General features: G+C 31.7%; 1 protein-coding gene across 2 annotated transcripts; it reads left to right on the forward strand.

Annotated features, from left to right (window-relative positions):
- Positions 1-1237: 1237 nt before the first annotated feature.
- LOC148624743 (galactoside alpha-(1,2)-fucosyltransferase 2-like) lies at positions 1238-10111 on the forward strand. Of its 2 annotated transcripts, XM_088567605.1 has the most exons (3): positions 1238-1343; positions 4734-4769; positions 8373-10111. In XM_088567605.1, the coding sequence occupies exons 1-3, from the start codon at positions 1324-1326 to the stop codon at positions 9319-9321; spliced, it is 1005 nt and encodes a 334-aa protein (XP_088423731.1). In that variant the 5' UTR covers positions 1238-1323; the 3' UTR covers positions 9322-10111. The 2 variants fall into 2 exon arrangements, with proteins under 2 accessions (XP_088423731.1, XP_088423732.1); XM_088567606.1 differs by lacking the exon at positions 4734-4769 and having other exon boundaries at positions 1262-1343.
- Positions 10112-11547: the final 1436 nt, after the last annotated feature.

Genomic DNA, 11547 nt, shown 5'->3' on the forward strand with positions numbered 1-11547 from the left:
TATTACATGATGATACCATTGTTTACTTAAAGATTTCATTTGCTCAAATCTTGTATTTGATGGAAAAATATTTGATACCAGTTTACAGTGTTTTACTTTATTTCTTATGATCTTGAACCATAATGAAATAGTTTTCTGTGTTGGATGATGCAAAGCAAGAACATATTTGGGGATAAAATATTTATAAAACAATTGTTATAATTTAGTGCCAACATTTTTTTAAAAATTAAAAGTGGACATATGCCTTCCACGCCTTTCTTTGGATTCATAACCGAAACTTCATCTAAACTGATAAAAAAAAATTAAAAAATTTAATTTTCAATCTACTGAAATGCTTCTAACAATACAGCATTGACTACATGTACACATATTCCTTGACAGTTAGTACAAATTTATTTTTCAGCACTTGATCAATTTCTTAATATATATTCAGAAGTATATGAAGACAGGATCTTTTATAACACATTTGCAAATCCTTTAATATATATACATTCAACACAGTGGGTTTATCGATAATATAAACAAAGAATAATCAATGACTTTTTGTGATGTTCACATGGATTTAAAACATCAAATAAAACAATATCATACAATGACCAAGTGGAATGTTGATGACATTTGATACCATTAAATGTATATAGTTCAATGAGAAAGGAAATATTGTACATAAAGTTGAATTTTCAGTGTTTTTGTGGTATTTCTGAATACTGTTTGATTAAAACCAGGTCAAATTCATTATCTATATAAGTAGATCATTACAGTGTATCCATCTGCACCATCAACCATGCACCCCGGACTTGACTAACTATGAGCAACTTGGCGGGTGTTTCAAGAAAGGTAGAGGACACTGACCCAAGGTGCACTTGGTCCATGCTCCCAGTTTTCAGTGGAGTCTGTGTTGCTCATTTACTCTTGTTACTTTGTATGTATTGTTTTAGTTACCTCATGTTCGTTGTTGTGTGTGTCTGTTTTCCATGTCTGGTCTTTGTCCCTGGTTTACATTCTTTTGATTTCCGTTAGAATCTTGATTGCCTTGATTACTCTTTGATCTGTTAGCTTTTTAAAATTATTTGTTGAATTTAAAGTATGTCAGTTGGACTGCTTTTCAAATAAATATTTTCAGAAGTCACTCGTTTTCAATTGAGAACCTTTCTCTGTATCTAAATAGATCTAAATAATCAATGTCATTTCCGGTAAATAATTCATATCATTTCCGTCTTCGTATTAAAATTAGTGAAAAAGAGCTGGTTCCCATATTTATTATTACTTTTCAAGACTGGCAGTGAACATAGGGACCAGTTACAGGATGGAAAAAGCTGAAAAATGATTTCTTTCGGCAAAAGGTAATAAATATTCTGATATATTCTATGGAAATATAGGTGCAGATCATACACAACACATTCATATGCAATTGATAATTGTAATTTCTTTACCTGTGATAAAACTGCAGTGAAATAATTACATTGTGATGGATTTATGCATTGTGGTTCAACTTTTTTCCGATGTAACCTAATCCGGTGCAATAATAAATTTGATTTTTGTAAGGGTTAAAGGAAATTTATGTGATTTTTTTTCATTAGGACAGTCGCTTTCTTGTTATTTCCAGGTCATGTTGCACATTGCTTAACAATGCTGGCTATCTTGTAGGCGTAATTATGTAGATTTGCAAGAAAACAGACCTAACTTCCATTTAGTTTACAACTGCCAAATAATGTATTACTAACATTGTATATACCAGAGTTTGGCACAAACATTAATCTTGTGGTCTAAGGCTTGTGAAATATATAAAGGACTAGAGAGAGCTTACCAAACATCATGTATAAATATATTCATACATCAACTCGTTAGTAGTCCGAATTTCCTTTGACCCTGCAACCCTCCTCAACAGACACTTCCTCTAATAAAAATGTACATAGTAAAACATTTATTACAATCCCATAGAATGTTTTTGAGTTATTCTACAAAACAAGGACAGATGGGTAGCGGTGTACAATAATTGCAATCTTAAAGAGAAGGAAGTATAATACTGGTACTGATTATCAAAATTGCATATCGGTATAAAAAAAAACAATTAAACATCTTGTGAATAAAATAATTTATTATTAAATAATCACAGATAGAAAATGACACAAATGATGAATGATTTACAATATCGTTCTATTTCAATTTTGAATATTCAGGAAGTGTGAAATTTGACTCATATTTCCATTAATTAAAAAAAATAAATAACTTCCTGTACAATATTTGTGTAAAGGTCAGTACTAAGCCACTACTATTGCATCTACCAAAACAAATTATGTAAAGTTCATTTTTTCTTAAAAAAACAAGCAAACAAAAATTGTACAACCAATGAAGATGAGTTATGATCATGCCAGTCATTCCAAGGTTGATGTATTGGACACATAATAATTAATGAGGCAAATGATTGATGGAAAATGTAATACATTAAAAAGCTTCTATGTACCAATTTGATTCCGGAATCGAACTAGGTAGGTGTGACATGCACAATTTCAACTTGAAAATCGTTACAAGCGGTTGAAAGGCAATACACCACGGTACCGCTAAATCTCCAACTTTTTGTATGGCACATCGTTCTGACCCCAACCTGACATATCAATATCCAAATAAAAAAGAGGAGGGTTGCAGGGTCAGAGGAAATTCGGACTACTCGTTATGGATAGCATTTTTTGGAATTAACATTGATTCGCCCATAGGGTCTTAACATATGAATTAAAACACTATATTTAAAAGCAGTGTTGACTTGATATGGGTTGTGTCCTTATTGTATGACTTATGATGTACTGTGGTTCTCAACCCCATATGGGCAGAATTTGGATTGTTACTGCATACAATGAAGATTAACTTTTTGTAGGTTTAAATTGGTCTGGAGCTGGTATGTCAGTAAACTGCTAGTAGTCCTTTGTGTAATGTACAATTCACTCAGCAGTGATTTTGTTACCCTTTTATTGCAGCCGAATATTGGCTGATTCCCCTGGAGACTTTTCCTGAAATGTTGAAAAATATTTTTCCCAAAAATTGCCAGGCAAAATTTTTTGAAAACCAGGTAAAGAAGCCTGTGAAATGATGCTCAAGATGTGATTTTTTGACCCAGTATTTTGTTTACTTCTAGGGAATGTTTTTTTGGACAAGTTGTAACCTGATGAATATTGGTAGTATGTATTTGTCAGTTCGGTATCGGTTTTCAGTTACGGATCGGCGTATGAAGGGTTTCTGTCCCTTGTATCATATTTTCCCAATGTGTTGAAAATACAACAAAAATTTACCAAAAATATAGGGTTGGGACTGCTTTTAAAACAAGGAACAAAGTCACTGCTCAGGGACATTTGATTCTCCAACACTCAAGACAGAGAATCACTGATCTGGGCGTGAAATTCACCCACCATGGTGAAGATTTTCTCATTGATCTGCACTGACATTATGGATGTTTGTATTCAGGGGCTGCTCTGGCTTCCAAAATTCTGTTGCCAGAAAAATCGCCAGCTGCCATTTTTTGTCACCAGTTTTCAGAAATTAGAGCCAAAGGGTGCCAAAAAAAAATTATACTTTTTAAAAAAAAGACAGTATTAAATTCACTGATGAATTATCTTTGTCAATTCATCAAAATAACCTCTCCATTCATGACATACATGTACCCAAGATTCACTCTTGATGCATATATAAAGCAGGTTTTTAGCTCTAGTCTGTCACTTTCATATGCATAAAATAATAAAGTACTACTCCAGAAACAGGTATTTTACTTCTATCAAAGACTTGTTATTACTTTTATCATAGTCCCTGATACTATTCAAGCTCCAGGACCTCCAAATTCATTTGGGATCCTGAAAATCACAACATGGGAGTCCAGCTGTAGTCCAAGCTAGCTGTCGGCACAGTAAAAGAGCAGTTAAGATAATTAGCATGTGGTTTAAACGATTGACAAATATAACCTTAAAAGATAATAAGATTGTAAAATAGTTATCTATTGTTGATAAATACCAGACACATATTCATTAAAATATCTTGAAATAGACAACTATATGGAAGGATTGTTTTACACAGTTTACACCTATCAGCATCAATTAAAGTTCAATATTGTTTAACAAATCTTATAATGAAAATAAAGGTATATATAGATTGTATTTGGAACATACTTTTACATGTAAATAAGAAATTTAAAAATTGAAAGCATTTTTAGCAGTCAAAAAACTGGCTGAAGAAGCCATCTCGTCCTCATTTGGCCAACAAAAATCTAAAGGTTGCATTATTACTTGATAAAAATTTTACGACTGTTACAATATACAAATAGTTGGTGTTGGCTAGGTGGAATGTGGATGTTGTACACAGGCTATATCGGTGTAACATGGGATTTCACTCAGGTGGGACTTAAGTGTTAGAGAACCATTCCACTCTGTGCTTACAGCATTCATCAATATATGCTCATTTTTAGCAAGTTTTTGTTTAAAATGGTAACAAAGCATAATACCTTTACTTACTTAGTTAATAGGGCATGGTTTGCCAGGTGAACAATTCAGGCTCTTCAAGAGGTTCTTGTTACCTGTATTGCCAAAAGGGGGAAGCAGGTCTAGGAGTTGCTTGTATGTAGAATCTACATAAGATCTTTCAGATGTTTTTTTTTTTTTTTTCATATAGATCTTTTTTTCTGTATTGCTGAAGTAACATGCAAAGTTTGAACATTTTTGAGCTAGACTTTGTCATGTATGTACTTTTTTCAGGGTTTTTGCAAGAACAGCTCTTAGGATATGTTATAAGTGAGTTCGGTCACAAATCTGCCACTTGTTTGTTAATTCTAATATACTGATTATTAAAAATGCTTTTGTAGATGTACATGTATATTTGTACTTTAACTTGGATGTATGTAGCAATAAAATACAATTGTGTTGTATTATCAGTTTAATTATTTTTTTTATTTGCTAAACAAATTGAAATTAGAGGGGCAAATTTTAATTAGACTGTTGAATTGTATGACTATCTTATACATATATATGGGAGATCAGACGAAATAAATGTACATGTACTCGTATACATATTATGCTTACCAGATTTTCAATAAATATTTTGATTGGCAGAAGAATTAATTGATATACAAAAATGTTCAGTTTATTAAAACAATATGCAGTGTTCTAAGATTATTTAAAGGGCTATGCTCAGCTTTCATAATGTTAAGCAATGTAATTAATCTTTTACTATAATTAAGTGTGAAAGTAAGGAAAATATGTATTTGCATTAAGTGAAATTATTAATTAAGTATTTAATTTGATAACAAAACCATTTTTGTGGTGCATGTATTTACATAATGTGCATTACACCAAAAATGATGTCCAAAGTAAAAAGTGCAAATTTGACATCCCCATAAAAGCTGATTTGGTGACATACATGTATTTGTATTGAAGAAAGAGTGGCAATGAACTTTGGCAACTTAATGCTTAAGGCATAACCACTTAAGCCTAGGGCATTAGATCTGATATTATGAAGACAACTTCTGACAAAATATTTAGGATCTTTTTTATAATAAAAATATGCCAAAAGTTTTTAATTGAATTTTAACTTAACAATCGGGCAGGAAACTAGAAAAGGTAATGTGCATATTAAAGTGAATTAATGGATTTGTCTTCTAAATACAATCTATATTATGAAGTCATTTTTCAAGGTTAAGTTATCTTTTTTACAATTTTTTCTGGATCATATTTCACTTGTCATGAGTGACTCAATCATTCGAAATGTATAGAAATCCTAGAACACTGATATACATGTACCAGTATTTGAGTAAGTAATAGTTCTTTCTGAGGCTCAATAAGGCTCTAAACAGCAACTGCAAGACTTAATCTTTCATGTAATTAAAATAATTCTGCATTCTTGGTGCTTAACTGCAGTGATAGTTGCTTTTGTCCAGACAAAAATTCAAAAATAAATACATTGGAAAAAATTGAATTAGGACAATTTGTAAATGTACTTGGTGCATGTATTATAAATAGATGAGAAACTTGCAATCCTTAATATAGATCAATAAAAGAAGTTAATATCAGGTGTCCATTCTATAGACTTGATCCACTAATAGACAAAAAAATGTTATTTTTTTTAGAATTCCTAATTGAAGTATCAAATTGATTAATTAAAAAGTCTTCATTTCTTATAAATCATACCACATGGCCAGACATTGCAATTTGGTACAGAAGCTAGGTTAATATCAAGAGTGTTACGGGTATATACATACAAGTTGTACATGTACATGTATTTTGACCATATCAAAAAACAAGTGGCAGGATCTATTTAACACTTATCATGAATGCTTAGTTTATATTTTATAGCTTTCTAACTTTTGCTTTTATTTTGATTTTGCATTTATCAATTCAGATTTTTATACGACCCCCCCCTCCCGGCCAAACAAAAAAAAATTTGTCATATAATGGTATCTCCCAGTCGTTATCGTCATTGTTGGCGTCCATTTATGTTACCTTGAGTGAAATGAGTGATTTTTTACAAATTTTTACACATTGTTCCTACATTTGTAGGAACATGTCGGAGGGCCCTATAGTTTTTGGAGTAACTTATTGTTGATCTGATTTTTATATTAGATGTCAGTCTTTTCCTTTTCTGTATTAAATTTTTTTTACAGGGTAGGCATATATGGCACTTTGTACTGTTTTAGAATTAAAATGGTACTCAATTGGGCCCCCCAAAAATCAACTTTTTTATTTTTGGTCTGATTTCTAAATTTGAACTTAGTTTTCAATCAGATTTCAGACATTCCTGACAGTTCTCAAACTATAAGTTGTTGAATGGGCTACACCCCAAAAAATCGATTTCTTTATTTTTGTTTCGATTTCGAAAAAGCTTTCCTTTTTTATTAGATTCATGTTAAAATCCCTGCATGTATTTTTCAATCAGATTTCAGATATCTGTAATGGTTTTTTTGCTATAAAGGGTCAAAGGTGCCACACATAAAAAAATCGACTTTTTTTATTCATGGCCTGATTTTGAAAATGAATTAACTTCAGATGTTCTGTTATATTGTGTCCATACCAGTTGTTGTATCCATGATAAATTGTAAGTCCCTATGCTTTCGTGTGTCAGAAACTAATACATTGTACATTGTTTTGTGTCCACACTTGCCCCAGCTGTTCAAGGTTTGACCACTGTAGTCATATTATGCTGCACTTCTCAAAGCTCTTTATTTTCTTAGTTTAATTTTAGTTAAAGAGGGTGGAAGCTTGAATTTATTTCTTTTTTTTACACAGTTTGCACTATGTTACATGAAACCTTTCTTTGTGTACCATCTTTTACCAAACCCAAAACTGCATGTACATGCATATTTATTTCAGGGATGGATTTATTCATTCAGACTATTAGAGTGTATCAAAATAAAATATTGAAGTCTCTTTTTAACAGCAGACATGTACTTAGGTTTAACAAATGGCCAGTAAAACTGATTTTCATATGCTAAAAACATGTACATTTCTCGTACCTTTCTTTGAATTGACATATGCCAAGTTGAAATCTGACTTGTGTATGTTCTCATTTTTTATGATTTGAAAAATTAAAAGAACCTAGCTATTATTTTTGCTGAATAACTTTTTTGTTCATTTTATTACTTGTTCTATAACTAGTCATGTTATTTTTATGCAACTGCTAAAAAAAGTTCACTGTACATGTTTCTTAGTTTTAGTGCTGTGTAATTTTTACACTAGTAAAAACATATTAATCTACATGTACCTTTGGTATGATTTGACTTTAAGCTTCATTGTGTTATGTTATATTCTACATGTGACATTTATCTGTGTTATAGGTCATCTCCATGTTTGTTTGTATAAATTGGGTTAGTAGTGTCATCTTTTTTGTATAAACATTAGTATGAAATGTTTAAAAGAAGAGTAATTTTAAGAAAAATTACAATATTAAATATATAAGCAAAAAAAAAATTATACTTTATTAATTTCTACTTATATGGATTTATGCAATAAGTAACCAATTACTGTTAAAGAATTGTTGTTCATGGAGTACCATTTTATGTGGAATTTTTGATAAATTTTCAGCAAACTATAAATAGCCTAGAAAAATTAGAGACTCTGCTGTAATCTTCAAAGTCACATAATTTGAATTAAATATGAAAACAGATACCTAAGAATAACTGTACCTTTACAATGAAATTCTCAATAGCGCAGTTTAAAATTGCATCATCACCACGATTAATAGTACCAGTATACTTATTTGTATTAACAGTAGAAAAAAGTTCATGATTAAAGTGATTACTTTCATATGATCTGAATTTTTTTTTTAAATTGTTATTTATGCACATGTGCAGCTGTATTTTTGGTACTAATTAATCTTTTTTTTTTCTTTTTCTTTTTTGGTAGGAAGAAAATAAGAGACCTAGCAATATGTTGTTTAATCTTTATCCTGATTGGATTTTCATTAGTGTTTTTTCTGCGAACTCCTACAAAGAGCTCTGGAGATCAAGTTGAAGTTGTCTCACTTCGTGAAAATGACGTCGCTGCAACAGTTACATTTTGGGGCAGGACGGGTAATCACATGTTTGAATACTCAACTCTGATTGGTATAGCAAAGAAGAACAATGTCACACCTGTTTTAGTTGAAGGAACAGGATTGTGGGATTGTTTTGATCTGCCTGTTAAAATTGCTAGAAGATCAGACTTCTCAAATGCAAAGATATATAAAGAATACAGACCTGGGTACTATACTGACAGTATAACAAAACTTGAACCTCATGGGAAATCTTACATTCAGGGATACTTACAATCTTTTAAATATTTTCAAAATGTTAAACATGAGCTTATCAAGAAACATTTTAAATTTAAGCCTCAGTATGCTAACAAAGCCAGGGACTTCATAGAGGATACTAAAAAGAAATTAAGAAAAGAAAATGCAGTTACTGTAGGAGTTCATGTACGTAGAGGCGATCTTGTGAGACAAAACAGAAAGGGCTATGCTGTTCCTGCGATTCCATATTTTTACAAGGGAATGAATTATTTTCGAAGACGCTTTAAAGATGTTTTATTTATAATATGTACGAACGATTACCAGTGGAGTATGGATAACCTTGATGAAGGTCCTGATATATATTATTCCCCATTTTACTCGGCAAGTCAAAATGGGTATCTTGATCTCGCTATTTTGGCAAGTATGGACCACATGATTATGTCTGCAGGGTCATTTTCATGGTGGGCTGGATATTTGACCAGTGGTATTGTTATTTATTACCATGGTTACCCAAGGGAGAATACTGTGATGGGAAATACAACAAACAAAGCTGATTATTATCCAACTGGCTGGATTTCTATGTAAATCTGATGCAGTAATACTAATTTATGTGTAAACTCATTCCTTTTTTATTGTGTCAGATTTTGTCTTTGAACTGTAGGTTTAGAGAAGAATTTTTACAAAATTTTCATTGAAGACAAAAAATAAATTCTATGTTGGTAAAGCGTCTTTAAGGGAACAACGGTTTGATTTTTCTGTTAGGGCTAAGAATAAAATTCAAATAAAAAATTCAGGATCAGAAATAATGCTAATAAATCCAAGATAAGTATTTGGTTCATCTCCTAAAATCTTTCAAGTGAATAATGGAAAAAGAAAATAATGGTGCAAATTTAGAAAAAAAAATCTGGGGTAAGCAATAAGTTTCTATCACCCCCTTGAATTCAAATTGTTGCTTCAATAATTTTAAGATTATGACTTTATGATATTCCAAAAGTGCATTTACTACATATTCATTAGGGCATTATTTTTTGTACGAAGAAGAGAATTTTTTGTGTTCACCTTATTTTCTTTTTTTTTCATGCTGGGATATTTTTGCTTTTTATGACCAAGCTGGACAAATACTGTGTTACAGTTAGCCCACCTGGGTCAATAACAATGTTTAAATCAAAAAAAGGAAATAACTTTGTTTTTGATGTATCATGGCTCTTTCCTTGCATAGTACCCCGTTAAATTATGCTTTTTATGGATATTCACTGATGGTGCTTGAAGTATTTACATGACATATTTTGTATTAGACTGTGTTTATGAACATTTTTGTTGAATGATTTTACTTTGTTTTACATGTTGGAGTGCAATATACAATGTATTCACTCAATTAAGCCATAGTTGCCATGTTTACCATTAATAGACAGGGGCATATCCAGATATTTTTAAAAGGGGATTTCTACACTTTTATTTGTTCATTTTTGCCAAAATTATTCTATAAGAGGGGATTCTGACCCCCTGAACTCCCATGGATCTTCCACTGTGTAGTCATTGTGATGGTGCTTTCATAAGAAATGTGAAGAATATGAGAATGTTCACTATTACTGTTATGAAGTTTTTTTATTATTTATACAACCACAAAAAGTCAGTCATCTAATGATGTAGAGCTGTTGTCTGTGTAATCATCTGTAGACACTTATTTTTTGTGCAATATCTTACGTAGTAATTGGTTGGCCTTTATAAAAATTTTACAACACCAGACCACAAAAGGAAGGATGATATTGATTTGGGGGTTGTTGCCTTAAACAGTTTTATCTATGAGGGGTTAAAAACAAATTCTATGAAATACTTGTTGTATAAATAATCCATGCTTAACTGTTTAGGGTTTGGCTAATTCCATTATTTTTCCCTACCTAAAGAACAACTCTAATTATTATTTTATCAGAATGTGACTGTCTTTCAATTTTGACTTGTCACCTTTGTGTTTACTGGTTATTACATGTTTCTTAAGAGTGCCTGTACATTATATTGACAAGCATTTTCTTCACTAAAAGGGGTTCGAATCCTGCTGAGGGAGCGACCATATTTGCAACACAAATTTGCAACCTCACATCGACTCTAAGAGTTGGGGTTTAGCTTGGATTTGATTATATATATATATATATATATACTTGCATCCTTGCATTAACATTCTATGTTGATCATCGCTGCATCACATGTTAAGTATTAACATTGTAATACACAAGCAAGTAAGATGGTAGAGTTGCCATGTCCCGTTAGACCTCTGATATGTATTAAATACTTGGTGTTGTTTTATTTGAATAATATTGCAGATTCTCTGCTGTCTTACCCGATACCGACAGAGGTTGTCCTTTTCAGTTACAGGACTTTGTGCAGGCGGTGTTGCCATAGATATCACAGCGGTACGAGTTCGAGTCCCGCGGAGGGAACGACCAAAAATTTGCATCGCAAATTTGACAGTTCTAACATCGTTGGGAATTTTTCAAACCTTTCCATACGTTTACACATCTTCGCGGTATCAATTTGATCCGATGGAGCAGTGTAGCGAATAGTGTCGTCACATTCTGAGACGTTGTATATATACACTCAGGTGCCAAAAGTTTGTCAACTTTTTTTCAAGATGGCGTTATTGTAAAGAACAAACGTCACAATAAAAATTAAAAATCATACCTTTATTTATGACATAAAACTTCAATATTTTGTAATAAATCCTTTAGACATTAACACTTGTCGGCAACGTTTTGGGCAATGTTCCGTATAGGCTCTGCAGGTATGTTACACTGATCTTATTCCAGGCCTTCCGAA

Source organism: Perna viridis, chromosome 2, assembly GCF_037379345.1.
Source record: "Perna viridis isolate PV_CMFRI_1.1 ecotype Kerala chromosome 2, ASM3737934v1, whole genome shotgun sequence".
Taxonomy (NCBI): Eukaryota; Metazoa; Mollusca; class Bivalvia; order Mytilida; family Mytilidae; genus Perna; species Perna viridis.

Coding starts and splice junctions, on each gene's coding strand:
- LOC148624743 (XM_088567605.1), top strand. CDS start 1,324: ATGATTTCTTTCGGCAAAAG. Junction 1,344..4,733: donor ATGATTTCTTTCGGCAAAAG/GTAATAAATATT, acceptor TACTTTTTTCAG/GGTTTTTGCAAGAACAGCTC. Junction 4,770..8,372: donor GCTCTTAGGATATGTTATAA/GTGAGTTCGGTC, acceptor CTTTTTTGGTAG/GAAGAAAATAAGAGACCTAG.